This window comes from Monopterus albus, unplaced genomic scaffold (genome assembly GCF_001952655.1).
Source record: "Monopterus albus unplaced genomic scaffold, M_albus_1.0 scaffold155.1, whole genome shotgun sequence".
Classification (NCBI taxonomy): domain Eukaryota; kingdom Metazoa; phylum Chordata; class Actinopteri; order Synbranchiformes; family Synbranchidae; genus Monopterus; species Monopterus albus.
Genome location: NW_018128035.1, coordinates 305105 through 317103, shown reverse-complemented (window position 1 = coordinate 317103; position 11999 = coordinate 305105). Strand labels below are relative to the sequence as shown.

Below are 11999 nucleotides of genomic sequence, written 5' to 3'. Positions count from 1 at the left end.
GTCACTGAGGAGGTCAGAAACTCTGGTCTGATAGTCAGCTGAGTTTAGGACTACTGTACACCTGCCTTTGTCTGCTGGAAGGACCCATCACAATCCTTCCAGCCTGGGTAATGCTTCTGATGTTCCTACTCCAATACCCATCATGCATCATGCGCTCATTTAAGACAACAGACTTACTGGAGTTGTGTCAGGACAGGTGGCAGCATCTCAGCCAGCTCGTCCATGGTGGGGTACTGGTACCTGCACACACACACACACACACACACACATTTGAGTTTCAACACAACAGCTCTGTCTGCAACAACAAATCCCATGGGGGGGGGGGATCACTGGTGTGTGTTACCCAGTGGAAAATGGTAGAGGACTCACATGCATGTGTGTTTGTACCCAACAGAGGATGGTGAGGGTGTGTTGTGTTATTTAGTGTGTGTCTGTGTGTTACCCTATGGGGAATATGGCAGCGTTCTCCTGTTGTCCTGGAGCATCAACATGCAGAACTGAGAAATGTTGTGTGATTTCCTGCATGTCCTCGTAGTTAAACAGGCTGTTGAAACAAGACTTATCTACACACACACACACACACACACACAGTTAGTTTTGTGTCTCCGTCCTGTAGCTGTTCTACATGCGCTGTGCGATGACTGTAATGATGCAAGTGCATGTTTACTCACGGTTCAGTCCAATGTCATGGTAGGTGAGGATTGTGGGCCGGTTGCCCTTAGCAACTCCCCTCATGGTAACGTGCAGCACGCCGTGGGCTGTCTCCACATCGTGCTCCTGAACAACACATACACATCATCCAAAACAAACAGTACAGCATGAGCCTCAGGGGTGGAGTAACACTCAGCTAGGTGACGGTGCACCAGGGGCAGTGGGGTTTCTGTTCTTTAACATGGGTAAAGACAACGGCCAGTCCCCGGGCTGCAGCTGCTCACAACTGACAAACCACCTTTATTTGTTTAGAAACCGGACATGTGGGAATCAGCCACTTCATCTTCATGGCCAACAGGCAGATGAAAGTGCACAAGAGGAACACGACCATGCTCATGAACCCACACCACCTTCGTTTTGGGAGGTGGCTCAGTGGCACCAGTCGTTTAGAAATCAGGTACAACTTCAAGTGAATGCACAAACTTAATGCTCCTTTCCATCCACTGCTGCCATGACAGGTTGGCTGATGGAGGTAACAGCTGATGGAGCTGCAGGGGAGCAGGACACAGAGCTCAAACAAACCAAACCCACCAACTCTTTGATTCATGCGCTCACTCTTCCACTCAGATCCAGTGGAAGCGTCAGTGCACGTGGATGTCACATGCTTCATGTGCACTGTGATTTATTCCCACAGTCTGTTTCCGTTACAGTTCATCATAGTGGTTTTGTCTCCAGCTGTTACACCTCTGTGTCCACTTTGTCTCTAAGCACGCTCACAGAAACATGGCCAAAGATGAAGGGCTCCGTATGTTTCTGTCAACTAATCCATTAATGAACTGACCATGGAAACAGATGTCCTATTAATGGGTCTTAAGCTGCACCCGTCTCCTCTGCTCTCACATGCATGTGCATACCTGCAAATGCTTGGATTGGTTTCTAAAATTAACTATGAATTTCTCAAGTGCAGACTAACTATTCCCAGAAAGCAACACAACGTTTTGGTGAGGCTGCTCGTTGAAGAGGCGTCAGAGATGAAAGTTCAAACACAGTCACAAAATACGTTCACCCAGTATCTCTGTAAATCTTTACAAGACTGGAACCTCAGGTGGACTCGAACAATAGATGGAGATGAATCTGTGGACAACATGGACACTTTCATCACTTTTAACCAAACATACTACTACTCCTTTTCCAGAGTGAACTTCAATAGAAAGTCCTACAAATAAAATTCAACTGACGCTGCTGAAGCAGAAAACACAGGTGAGCAGGTACAAACCACTAACAGTGTGTGTGCAGATAAACTTCTGTGAGCTACTGTAGTAGCACCAGAGCAGGCAGCCAACTGGCTAAACTCACCACCTCCACTCCTAAAGAGCAGGAGATCTGGTTCAAATCCAGACAGACAGACATGCTGACACAGGCAGTGAGGACGACAACAGTTTTCAGGAGGAGAAGAAAAGTCAGGGATTCATAAACACCGAGAAGCAGGAAGGAGAAGAAAGCGACAGCGGAGTCGGTAGAAACAGAAGAAAGAGACGAGATCAGCCTCGTTGTTGTCCTTTAGCCCGGTGAAGGAACAAAGTAGTGGAGGCCATGTGACTGGATCAAGACAATCTCAGCAGAGCCGTTGAGAGCCGCGTGACCCTCAGCTCTAAACAAATCGCTGCCTTCTTCCACCCCTCACTGCTCCCATCATGCCTCTGTCCTCTCCTCTGCCCTCATCCACCCTTCCTCCTCTGACCCAGAGGATTAAATCTCACAAAACCAGATTAACAGATTCTATGTGAGCCACCTGAGACATCCATGGGGCTTCCTAATTACAGTTTGTCTCCCTCACTGTTCAGACCATGTGTTGAGACATCTTGTTTTAAATTTACTTTTAAAAGATCAGCAGGTCAAATGTTCCACTGTCTGGGCAGATAAGTGCTAACTGCTGTCTCACCAGACTTTAAACATGCCCAGTACTTAGTAAAGCTGGAGGACAAATGGTGGAGGTTTCTGAGGACCGGGGTCATGTGGTCCAATGTTTCTGGTCCTGGTTCAAACTATGCTCTGGATAAGCTGCAATCTATGACCTTGTTTCGGCTGGAGGTCCATAAACAGAAACCTGCAGGAGACAAACGCACAAGCTTCCCTGAATCAGGCTGAGAAAGACACTGTGCTGACGCCGTTTCAACTGAGAATTCACCAAGCCTCTGTTCCTACTACAATACCCATCATGCTTCCCTTCAGAGAACTTTTATACATTACTTACATGACAGTTCAGATTTTAAAACACTGATTTACATAATAAATTTCCTCCTTCAAACCCAGTAACATGCTGATGAATCCCTTTTCTAATCCGTGTTGAACAAACTTACCTGACAGTCAAAGTCCTGCAGGTTTCTCCCGCTCTGAAGAGACAGAGACAAACCTTTCAGTCATGATCCCTCATTGCTTTAGGTCATTACTGTGACAGATTTTTCCAAAAATTACAAATATTTTGTTGACAATTTTTATATTTGTGTCAATAAATACAGAGAACTATACTTGGGAATTTCACATGGACCAACTCGAGCCAGTTACGAAACAATTCCCTTTAAACACTGAAGAAAAGTTTTTATTTTTAAGTGCAATTTTCTAGGATTAATTATTCAGACCAACTGTATTTGTCAAAATAAATAAGCTGTGGTTTTGGTTTTAACTCAGCTGATTATGCTGCAGGGCAGCTACTCGTCAACTGGACTCTGTGACATTAGCCATTGGCTCCCACCTGTTCTGTCAGGAGAGGTTTGATCTCAGTCAGCTGGACGTCGTGAAGCTCCTCCATCACAGGACCTGCCAGTCACCTTCAGAAGACGTGCTTCCAGACACACACACACACACACAGACGGTCAGTGTTACACTGTGCCAGTCATTTAAGTTAAAACTATTCAACTGTGACACGAGAGCGTTGTTTACATGTTTTCTGTGCACGGCTTTATGGGAGCTAATGACATCATTTTATTTGGCTGCTGTTGAAGATGGAGATCAGAAACAGCTGGTCAACCAATTAAGTATTGCTGACATTATGGACAGTGATCAGAAACAGCTGGTCAACCAATTAAATATTGTTGACATTATGGACAGTAGTTCCCCTTTAGGACAAATGCTAAAGGAAGTCGCTGCCAATGGACGCCCACAACACACACTAGTGTCCTGACCCCACTGAAGCTACAGTAGCCAGGCTGTGTTGATCTGGGACGTGAATGTAACCAGGTGAGAAGAGCAAATGTTGATGGAGAATAATCAGCAGCATTTCATGATGCACCACCCTCTCAGAGCAGCTTTAGCAAAGAGGGTCCACAGTTAATTTATTATCACCACCTGGCTGAAGAGGCCAGGGAATTTGGGGTCACTGGGACACCAAGGGTAATAAACAAGAGACTAGATCTAAAAGTCAGGAAGAGGAAGACAACTTCAAAGGCAGGACCATATACAGACACACAGGCAGAGCGGTTTTATTGGAACAGGAGAGAAATGTCTAAAATGTAGCAGTTCCTTGGAAACAAAGGAAGACATAAGTGTCTATGTAGGAATTAAGACAGTATAGGTATTCCTCCATTTTTAGGGCGCTGTCCATGACCATTGGAGCAGAGAGGATGATTGGAGGATGGACGGATTGAAGGACCAATCTCGGGAGAGTTAAGTTTAAACCACAACTGCTCCCCAACACCATGGACCAATCAGATAGTAACATCTTTTCATACAAATATTGTATACCGCCAAGTTGGAGTCAGTCTTTTCTGTTTTTCCTAAACAGTCAAGATCCATGTGCACATGCTTATTTTGATACGTTAATGCATAATAAATTTCACACTGTGAAATATCTTTATATTAGTCTTTTCTTTTTCAAATTACGAGAACACGTTCGACACAGGTAGCACGGTGGAAGGAGCTCAGTCGTCCATCAGTGTCACCTGCACTTTGCCATTTACTACAAGTCCAGAAATTACGAGAACACGTTCGACACAGGTAACACGGTGGAAGGAGCGCAGTCGTCCATCAGTGTCACCCGCACTTTGCCATTTACTACAACTCCAGAAACCTGCTGTAACCTGGTTTCTATACTGCATGTAAACGCCATATCCAGAATGTTAACGTAGGGCTGCAACCACAAGCTGTTTAATGACAATTTCATCATCTAATCAATCACTTCAGTTACTTTTAAAGCAAAAATACCAAATATTCTTTGGCTTCAGCCTTCAACTGTTAAAAACATTTCTTAACTTAAACAATTAAATGATTATTGAAGGACAGTGTCAGCAGGTTAATCGATAAGTAAAGTGATTACTAGTTGTAGCCCCATGTTTATGCAACATCAACACAGTGTTTTGTCGCAGCTTTACATCCATCTGTGGGGTTATACACGACTGTTCATGTTATGTTCTAAAAAGGATTTTGGCTTTTTCTTCATTTATGTTAATTCATATTTCATCTTTCCTTTTGTATTGCTAATGTGCCATAGCTTCACTCAGGGAAGATGCAGAGAGCATGTGTGCAGGAGCGGCCCTGTGGATGTTTTTGTGCACTTGTCTTTGGCAAAATAAGATGAACACAACCCTGGGAAGTGTGGCCCCCACCGGCCCCACAACATAAGGCAGAGACATGTAAACAGGCTCTTTGTATATTGAATAGTGCAGGTTGGAAGGAAAAACAGCATGACTGGGGAATCTTCTCTGGGAGCCTTTTTCTGGGGGAGGGGGGCTCTGCTCAGATCTTAGGTTGGATTTCTGTGCTGAACTGAACTGATCGTACTGGTGCTGTTGGCTCTGCTGTCTGTCCGCCCACACACACACAAAACAAAGACCTAGAATCTACAGATGAGCCTGTTCAAGTCAACCACCGTGCATTTAACGAGCCGGGATGCTAATGTAGCTTAGCTCAAGACAGCGAGCAACCGTTACCACGGAGACCAGGTTAGTTTATAACGGTAGTCCTATCTTTGTGAGGACACTCATTAACATAACGCATCTCCTAGCCCCCTACCCTTAACCATCATAACTAGTTAGATGTCTACCCACAACCCTAAACCGTCTTTGACAGTGTGCCAGGAAGTGGACATGTCCTCACTCCACTATGTAAAGCACAAACTGGTCCTCGCCGAGACAGCCACACATGTCCATACGCACACACCTGGAACCAAACAGACCATCGCCATCGAAGACGGCGTCCCACGGCGCTGACACCTGCCGTGTTATCCCAGGTAACTTGGTTCATGTATTACTGACGCACATACATCATTGGTGTAAAGGCTCACTTGACCGTTACCTGGCTAATTAGCCAACCGGCCGTTAACAGGCTGGTGTCAGTTACCACTGAACCGAAATGACGTTACTGTTAGCTACTCACCGTCAGCAGGTAGCTCCTGTAGCTGGGTCAGTTAACCCTTTAATCCAACAACTAGTCAGCTGCTTGGTTAACCGGTGACTGCTGGAGCGGGACTGCTCGCGAGCCTTCTCTCTCACTGAACCCTGCTGCACGCGGACAGAGAGGGGCGGGGCTACGTCAAACAAAATAACAGGTTCCGCGGTCACGTGGCCAAACACGGAACTCACAGCAGAATACTCTGACATTATGGGAAAATGATCTGTTATTGTTTCAAGTAAAAATGTAAACCAGGAGATTATTGTTCTAACTTTTTGTCACTGTCTTATATAATTAGTTTCTTCACTTTATTAAGTTCGTGTCTACCACTATCCAGGGGCGTAGCCATGAGTTCTGTAGCCCCAGTTTGTGTCCTACATACTGTATATCGGCATACATTCAGATCACACAGGGAACCATCAGTTTTTCTAAAAGTTAATTAACTGGTGATATTGGAAAAAACCCAGAACACATTTCAAAATACCTAGCAATATTTTCAGAGACTCTTCTTACCATCTGGCTAAAACATTTAATCTGCTGCACAATAATGTTTAGCAAGTTGGCTCAGCTTCCTATCCAGTAGTTTGGCAGGCTGCGATCTTTGTTTTGTTTTGGAAAGAGTCACAACCTGGGAAACAAGTTCAAATTCTTATAATCACTCAGTGGACTGAATATTTTATCATCCCGATGAAGAGTCTTTGGGGATTCTAGAGACAGGGTACCAAGATCCTAACTCGCACTGTTAAGTGGTTTATGAAGGTTTTAACCAGATTTTGAGAAAAGATGACATAAGAAAGTGTGAACTGTTGTGTGTTATGTGAAGTTGTTAAGAGAAGTTCTGAAACTGATTTGAGTGGTTATTGTTAGTATTTTGGAGCTATTAAAGCTTCAACTATCTTGTACAGCTCATGTTGGTAACACTCTGGTGTAGCTTGTTCCAACAAGTTAATGATAAAAAGATTTACTGTTGGGCCTCATTAAAGAACTCCTTTGTGTTTTTAACATGGACCTCGGTACAGAAGAGTCGACCCTGTGTGCAGTACATATAAATACCTTTCATTTTGTCTGTACATCTCAGCAGTTACATATAAATACCTTTCATTTTGTCTGTACAGTACATCTCAGCAGTTACACCCCCCCTGCCTCCTCTCTGTGAGGCACTTTGTCCACCCCCCTGCCTCCTCTCTGTGAGGCACAAAGTCAACTTTGGTTTGTAGAGTCCACATTCATGTGGGAGTGTTGGCAGGTTAACTCGCGATGAAGCCAGATGGGACTTTTTGGGTTGGATTTGAGTTTTCTGGCAGGAAGAGAAAAGAAATATGCAACAATACTGGCAGTGTTTCAAATTAAAAACAAATCTGTGGTATCTTTTGTGGCAATGTGAACTTGTATTATGTGACATGTTCCAGAATAGAAACTGTGATTTCTAATTAACTTTACTCATGTGTTGTTCTTGGTGTTTAACAGCGGTTGAGGTAAGTGGTTGTTTTGGGGAAACTGTTTGTAGGTGGTCACACAGGAACAGTGAAGAACAGGCCTCCCAGACCGGTCGGCAGTATTTTAATAGCAATGTTCGGTTTGTGCACAGTCACAGACATGAGGAGCCAAACACAAAAGCTGCACTAGTCCATTTGTGAAACTGTTTTATGCTTGGAACTGTTCTGGATGCCAAAGCTCATCATTACCAAAAAAGCCCTCCTAATTACACAGCTCATTAACCCTTTCTCTGTTGGTCCAGACTGAATTATCTCCTGAAGCTTGTGCAGACACTCATGGTGCCCAGAGGGCGAATCATACTGACCTTTGTTCCAGCAGCAGCAGGCCAAAGCTTTGGTTTATGACCAAATACCTACAAACCTAAAGACATTCCCACCAGGCTCAGCTGTATTTTATGTATAGCATTAGTATGCTGTGATGAAAACCCTGTAGCTGTACCACTTCATGCCTAAATGTAAAATATATAACTTTGTCCCTCAACACAAAGACATAAAGTGTTAACATTTGTTACACATCTGAACAATCTGATCACAGATGGCCAGTCTGTCTGATGGAGACACTAATCCCAACTTTTGTTTCATCAAGACCTAAATATTGTTATTCTACTCTTTATCTTACACAGTTTTTCAATTTAATGCTGAATTGTATGCTTTTGTTTGGGTTCTGACTTCCCTCATTTTAAACTTCTTTGTGTTTGTATTAATTTTTTACTCCTATTATAAATTCTTTCTGTGGAAATCAGTTGCTGACATTCATGTTTGTTTGCTGATCTTGGTTTGAATTATGGTCCAATGTACAATAAGCTGTTGAACCATAAGATATTTCACTCTGGACTCCGTCTGGCTGACGGACACCGACGTCCAAACAGCCACAGCCCTGACATGGCTGAAACAAATAGAAAATCCATATTTAGGCTTTTGCTCGGTGAAGTGTGCTGTGTAGGGGAGGAGCTACGGTAACACACACAGGACATATGGGAGTGTGCTGTGAACACACAGCAAGACCATCTGTGTGACCGGATCCACCCGCAGCACAACACAAATCCTGTACACAGGGTAAAACACAAGTGAACACCAACATGCCCATCAAAGGAAAACTTACCTGCACAAAAGCGTTGTGTTTGACTCAACAGTGTGTGAGGTCCAGAAAAGGAATCATCAGTAGGTTTTTACACATCAGTGACATGAACACAGGGAATATGTGACATCAGACAGACCCAGAGTCCTCATCTGACCAGGGAGGGCCTCGGTCTCCTGTTTGTGGTGATGTTTATGTCTTAAATTACGTTTGACTACAAGATGTTGTTTTGTAAAGGACATAAAGTGACTGCATCCTGAGCTAATGGATTCTACTCTGTTGTGTGTCTGTTTTTCTGAACACGCTCTCAATGACTTCAAAACAAAGTAAAAACTGACGGGCTGGAAACGAAGGAAAGAGTCGGTCTGATGCAGTCTGGACTTTTCCTTAGTGAGTATATTCATGGTCATCTGTGACGGTGCAGGTCTATGGAGTAAATATATAATCAGACAGACACGAGGTTTGAGTCCAATTCCTGCAAAATAAGGATGTATTCAACAAACTTAACATGTTAAAACAAATTAGTTTTTAGTTAAAATGAAATGAAACATGACTTTAAATCTCATGAAGAGCTGTTTACATATAGTTGGACACAGGTGTTTTCAGGAAAATGTTGATATTTTGTGTACTTGATTACATTTAGGGAGAAAAATACAATTAAAATGAATATTTAGTATTTAGTATTCACTATTACATATGTGACAGCAGAGCATAACGTCAAGGGAGACCCTTTACAGAAAGCATGAACAAAACAAGAATAAATGTTTCTGAGGTGGGTTCTGTTGGGGAATCTGGACTCTTGACCTCCCTGTTTCTAAAATCCTGACTCCAGCTCTGGAAGTTTCTGTTTCTGGGCAAAGTTTTACACAGATGAGCTGAATGTGACACACACACAACCACACAGCAACTGGAATTTTATCATTTCAATCAAAGCCAGAATTCCTCAGACAAAGTGTCTGTTCAGGCTTTGGAAATAAAGGACACTAAGTGAAGAGACGAACCAGAAGCTCACTGTTCTTCAGCCAAACATGTCAGAGTTAACTGGGGAACTGATTCGAGGACAGGGGCCATTATGAACGAAACAAATAACAACAAAGTTTTTGAGGACAAAATTGTCACTTTGAAAAAATGGTAACATTACAAGAAAAAATATGATCATTTCAAGACAAGTCAGATTTTGAGAAAAGCTGCAAATTGTGATAATCTGACAAACCTTTTCTTGTAATAGTTGGTCTTTTCTCTGAAATCTCCAATTTCACCTAATAAACCATTTTAGATTTGTTTCTATCAAAATAAATCTACAGCTTTATACAGTTTGCTTCTTGTACAAGTGTATAAAACATTCAAATAGACATATTTACATGGTGACATCACGGTTTATTACACCGTCAGTGATCTCGCTCCGGCTGTGGTGAGTCCTCAGAGGGACGTCCTGGTTCAGGTGTGACCGGACTGAACTGAAAGTAACACACCTCACATACAATGCATTAATCTCGCCATTTGCATTCTCTTGCTAAACTGGATTAACTCTGAACATTTTTTAAGTTCAACTTTTGTGACCACTGAAACTAATCTGTGCCGTTGACCAACAGCACACCGTCCTGACACAGAAACCTTTGAGTGAACAGCTAAAGTCTGAATCAGAGGTTTGATGAACCTCCTCTGTGTGAGGACGACCTGCTGTATGTCTTTTAAATCCATTGTGTGATGCTACTGTCACATTAGCACCCAAGCTAATAAGCTTGTTAACTGACAGTTGATGCTAATTAGCAGTTAGCAAACTAGTTGGAGCTATTTTTTAATTCTTTACAGAATGAAATGATGTGAAATAATGTGGGGGGGGGGGAGGCACGGGGCATAAATGGAGCAGTTCTGACACAACAAAGAAGCCAAAAGAGAGGAGCGCTAGCACAGCTGGTGTGTTAGTGGCTACTGTGCTGCAGTACTTTCTGCTGTGACCTTAAAACCCTCGGAGAATGTTTTGTGTTAAAAATGAATTAGTAACATTTTAATACCTCCAGACATTGAGAAATGTCAAAGTAACAAAAGCATCACTGTAAATCCTCATGTTGTGTGTGTGGAAGCTGTGTCATATAACAGGAGGTTTGTCAGCTTGGAAACCTGCTAGGAAACAATGTGCAATATGTTTTAAAATTCAGTCTAAGCTCAGCTGTTGTCTGATGTTAAGACAACACATATTCTTGTGACTCAGAAAGCAGCTGATCAGAAGCCAAAGAAATCAATCAGCGATCAAACCTGCGTCATGTTCAGCTGTGTGGATGAAGACGTGTGGCATGCTGCTCGAGGCAGTCTGTGAAATCTTCTTGTACCTTTGTGAAATTTAACTACAAAATCAGCTGTTCAGTCACTTTATAAAAGAAACGTCATCCTCCCCTGCAAACTGCAGTGTACCTCTTCTCCACCGGGGGCACCGTCCTGTGACCATATGGAAACAAACCAGTTTTCAGCTGCTCCACAAGTCCGTGTAGTCACGTGCTAGCCTCGCCAATCAGTCCGTCTGTCTGTCTGTTGCGAGTAGTTAGCAGTGACCAGCAGGGTCAAAGGTCAGGGGTCCCAGATGAAGGAGTGAAAAGGGTCAGTGGCAGACTGATAGGTGTCTGACAGTGCACAGGTCACGCAGCAGCCGCCGGATTCGCTGTTTGAGCTGCGGGAGTCGGGACAAAGGATCAGGAGGCTCGAGATCGCCAGAGTAGTCCAGCCAGGACTCCAACACTGAGGGAGACAGGGACGGTGTAAAACACTGACAGACGACCAGGTGTGTCTGGGTGTAGCCCCCTAACCACCCTGAAAACACTTCTGTTTACAATCCTCGACACTGAAAAGTGTGTGTTAATCAGAGCATGACAACTGTTTACTACAGGAATAACCTACATCCACCTCCTGTTGAATCACACTGACCATTTTTACTGCAGCCTGGTCACTAAAACTACCATAGTGCAGACTGGATGCTGAGGTTTGCAGCTTCAGCACTTACAGGCTTTAGTTAAGTTAAAGCTACAGTAATTTTATCCAAATATTATTGTAGAAATCTGCTCCAACACGTGTCCTAACATAGAGAGGTGCTGTCGAAGCCTCCTCTGACCCAGACTCAGTGAACAGACAGTTTTGATGGGACTGACCTCTGACCAGTCAGAGAATTTCACTTTTTGATCAGTGAGTTTTGTTGCATCCTCATTAATTGTAATTTCATAGGGACGAATATGTGCAGAGCTGGGCGCAGCGGGGAGAGGGAGCGCTGGGCGGAAGGTGGGCGGAGCGGGGAGAGGGAGCGCTGGGTGGAAGGTGGGCGGAGCGGGGAGAGGGAGCGTTGGGCGGAACGTGGGCGGAGCGGGGAGAGGGAGCGCTGGGCAGAACACGGGCGGGGCGGG

General features: G+C 43.8%; 2 protein-coding genes across 4 annotated transcripts in view; both read right to left on the bottom strand.

The window, feature by feature from the left end:
* Window positions 1–6175, bottom strand: part of LOC109968621 (protein NDRG3-like) — a 15054-nt gene extending 8879 nt beyond the window's left edge. For 2 of the 3 annotated variants that reach the window (XM_020615005.1, XM_020615007.1), the window contains exons 1-6: window positions 6022–6175; window positions 3404–3493; window positions 3012–3044; window positions 672–777; window positions 443–563; window positions 178–240 (exon numbers count right to left, since the gene is read on the bottom strand). In XM_020615005.1, the coding sequence (XP_020470661.1) occupies window positions 178–240; window positions 443–563; window positions 672–777; window positions 3012–3044; window positions 3404–3460 (380 nt within the window). In that variant the 5' untranslated portion in view covers window positions 3461–3493; window positions 6022–6175. Of the gene's footprint in view, window positions 1–177; window positions 241–442; window positions 564–671; window positions 778–2593; window positions 2759–3011; window positions 3045–3403; window positions 3494–6021 lie in introns of those variants that run through there. The other variant, XM_020615006.1, reaches the window with a different exon arrangement.
* Window positions 6176–9012: 2837 nt separating this feature from the next.
* The window catches only part of LOC109968624 (PHD finger protein 20-like), a 14960-nt gene continuing 11973 nt past the window's right edge, over window positions 9013–11999 (bottom strand). Inside the window, exon 18 of the mRNA XM_020615012.1 lies at window positions 9013–11343. Within this exon, the coding sequence (XP_020470668.1) occupies window positions 11207–11343 (137 nt within the window). The 3' untranslated portion in view covers window positions 9013–11206. The remainder of the gene's footprint in view (window positions 11344–11999) is intronic.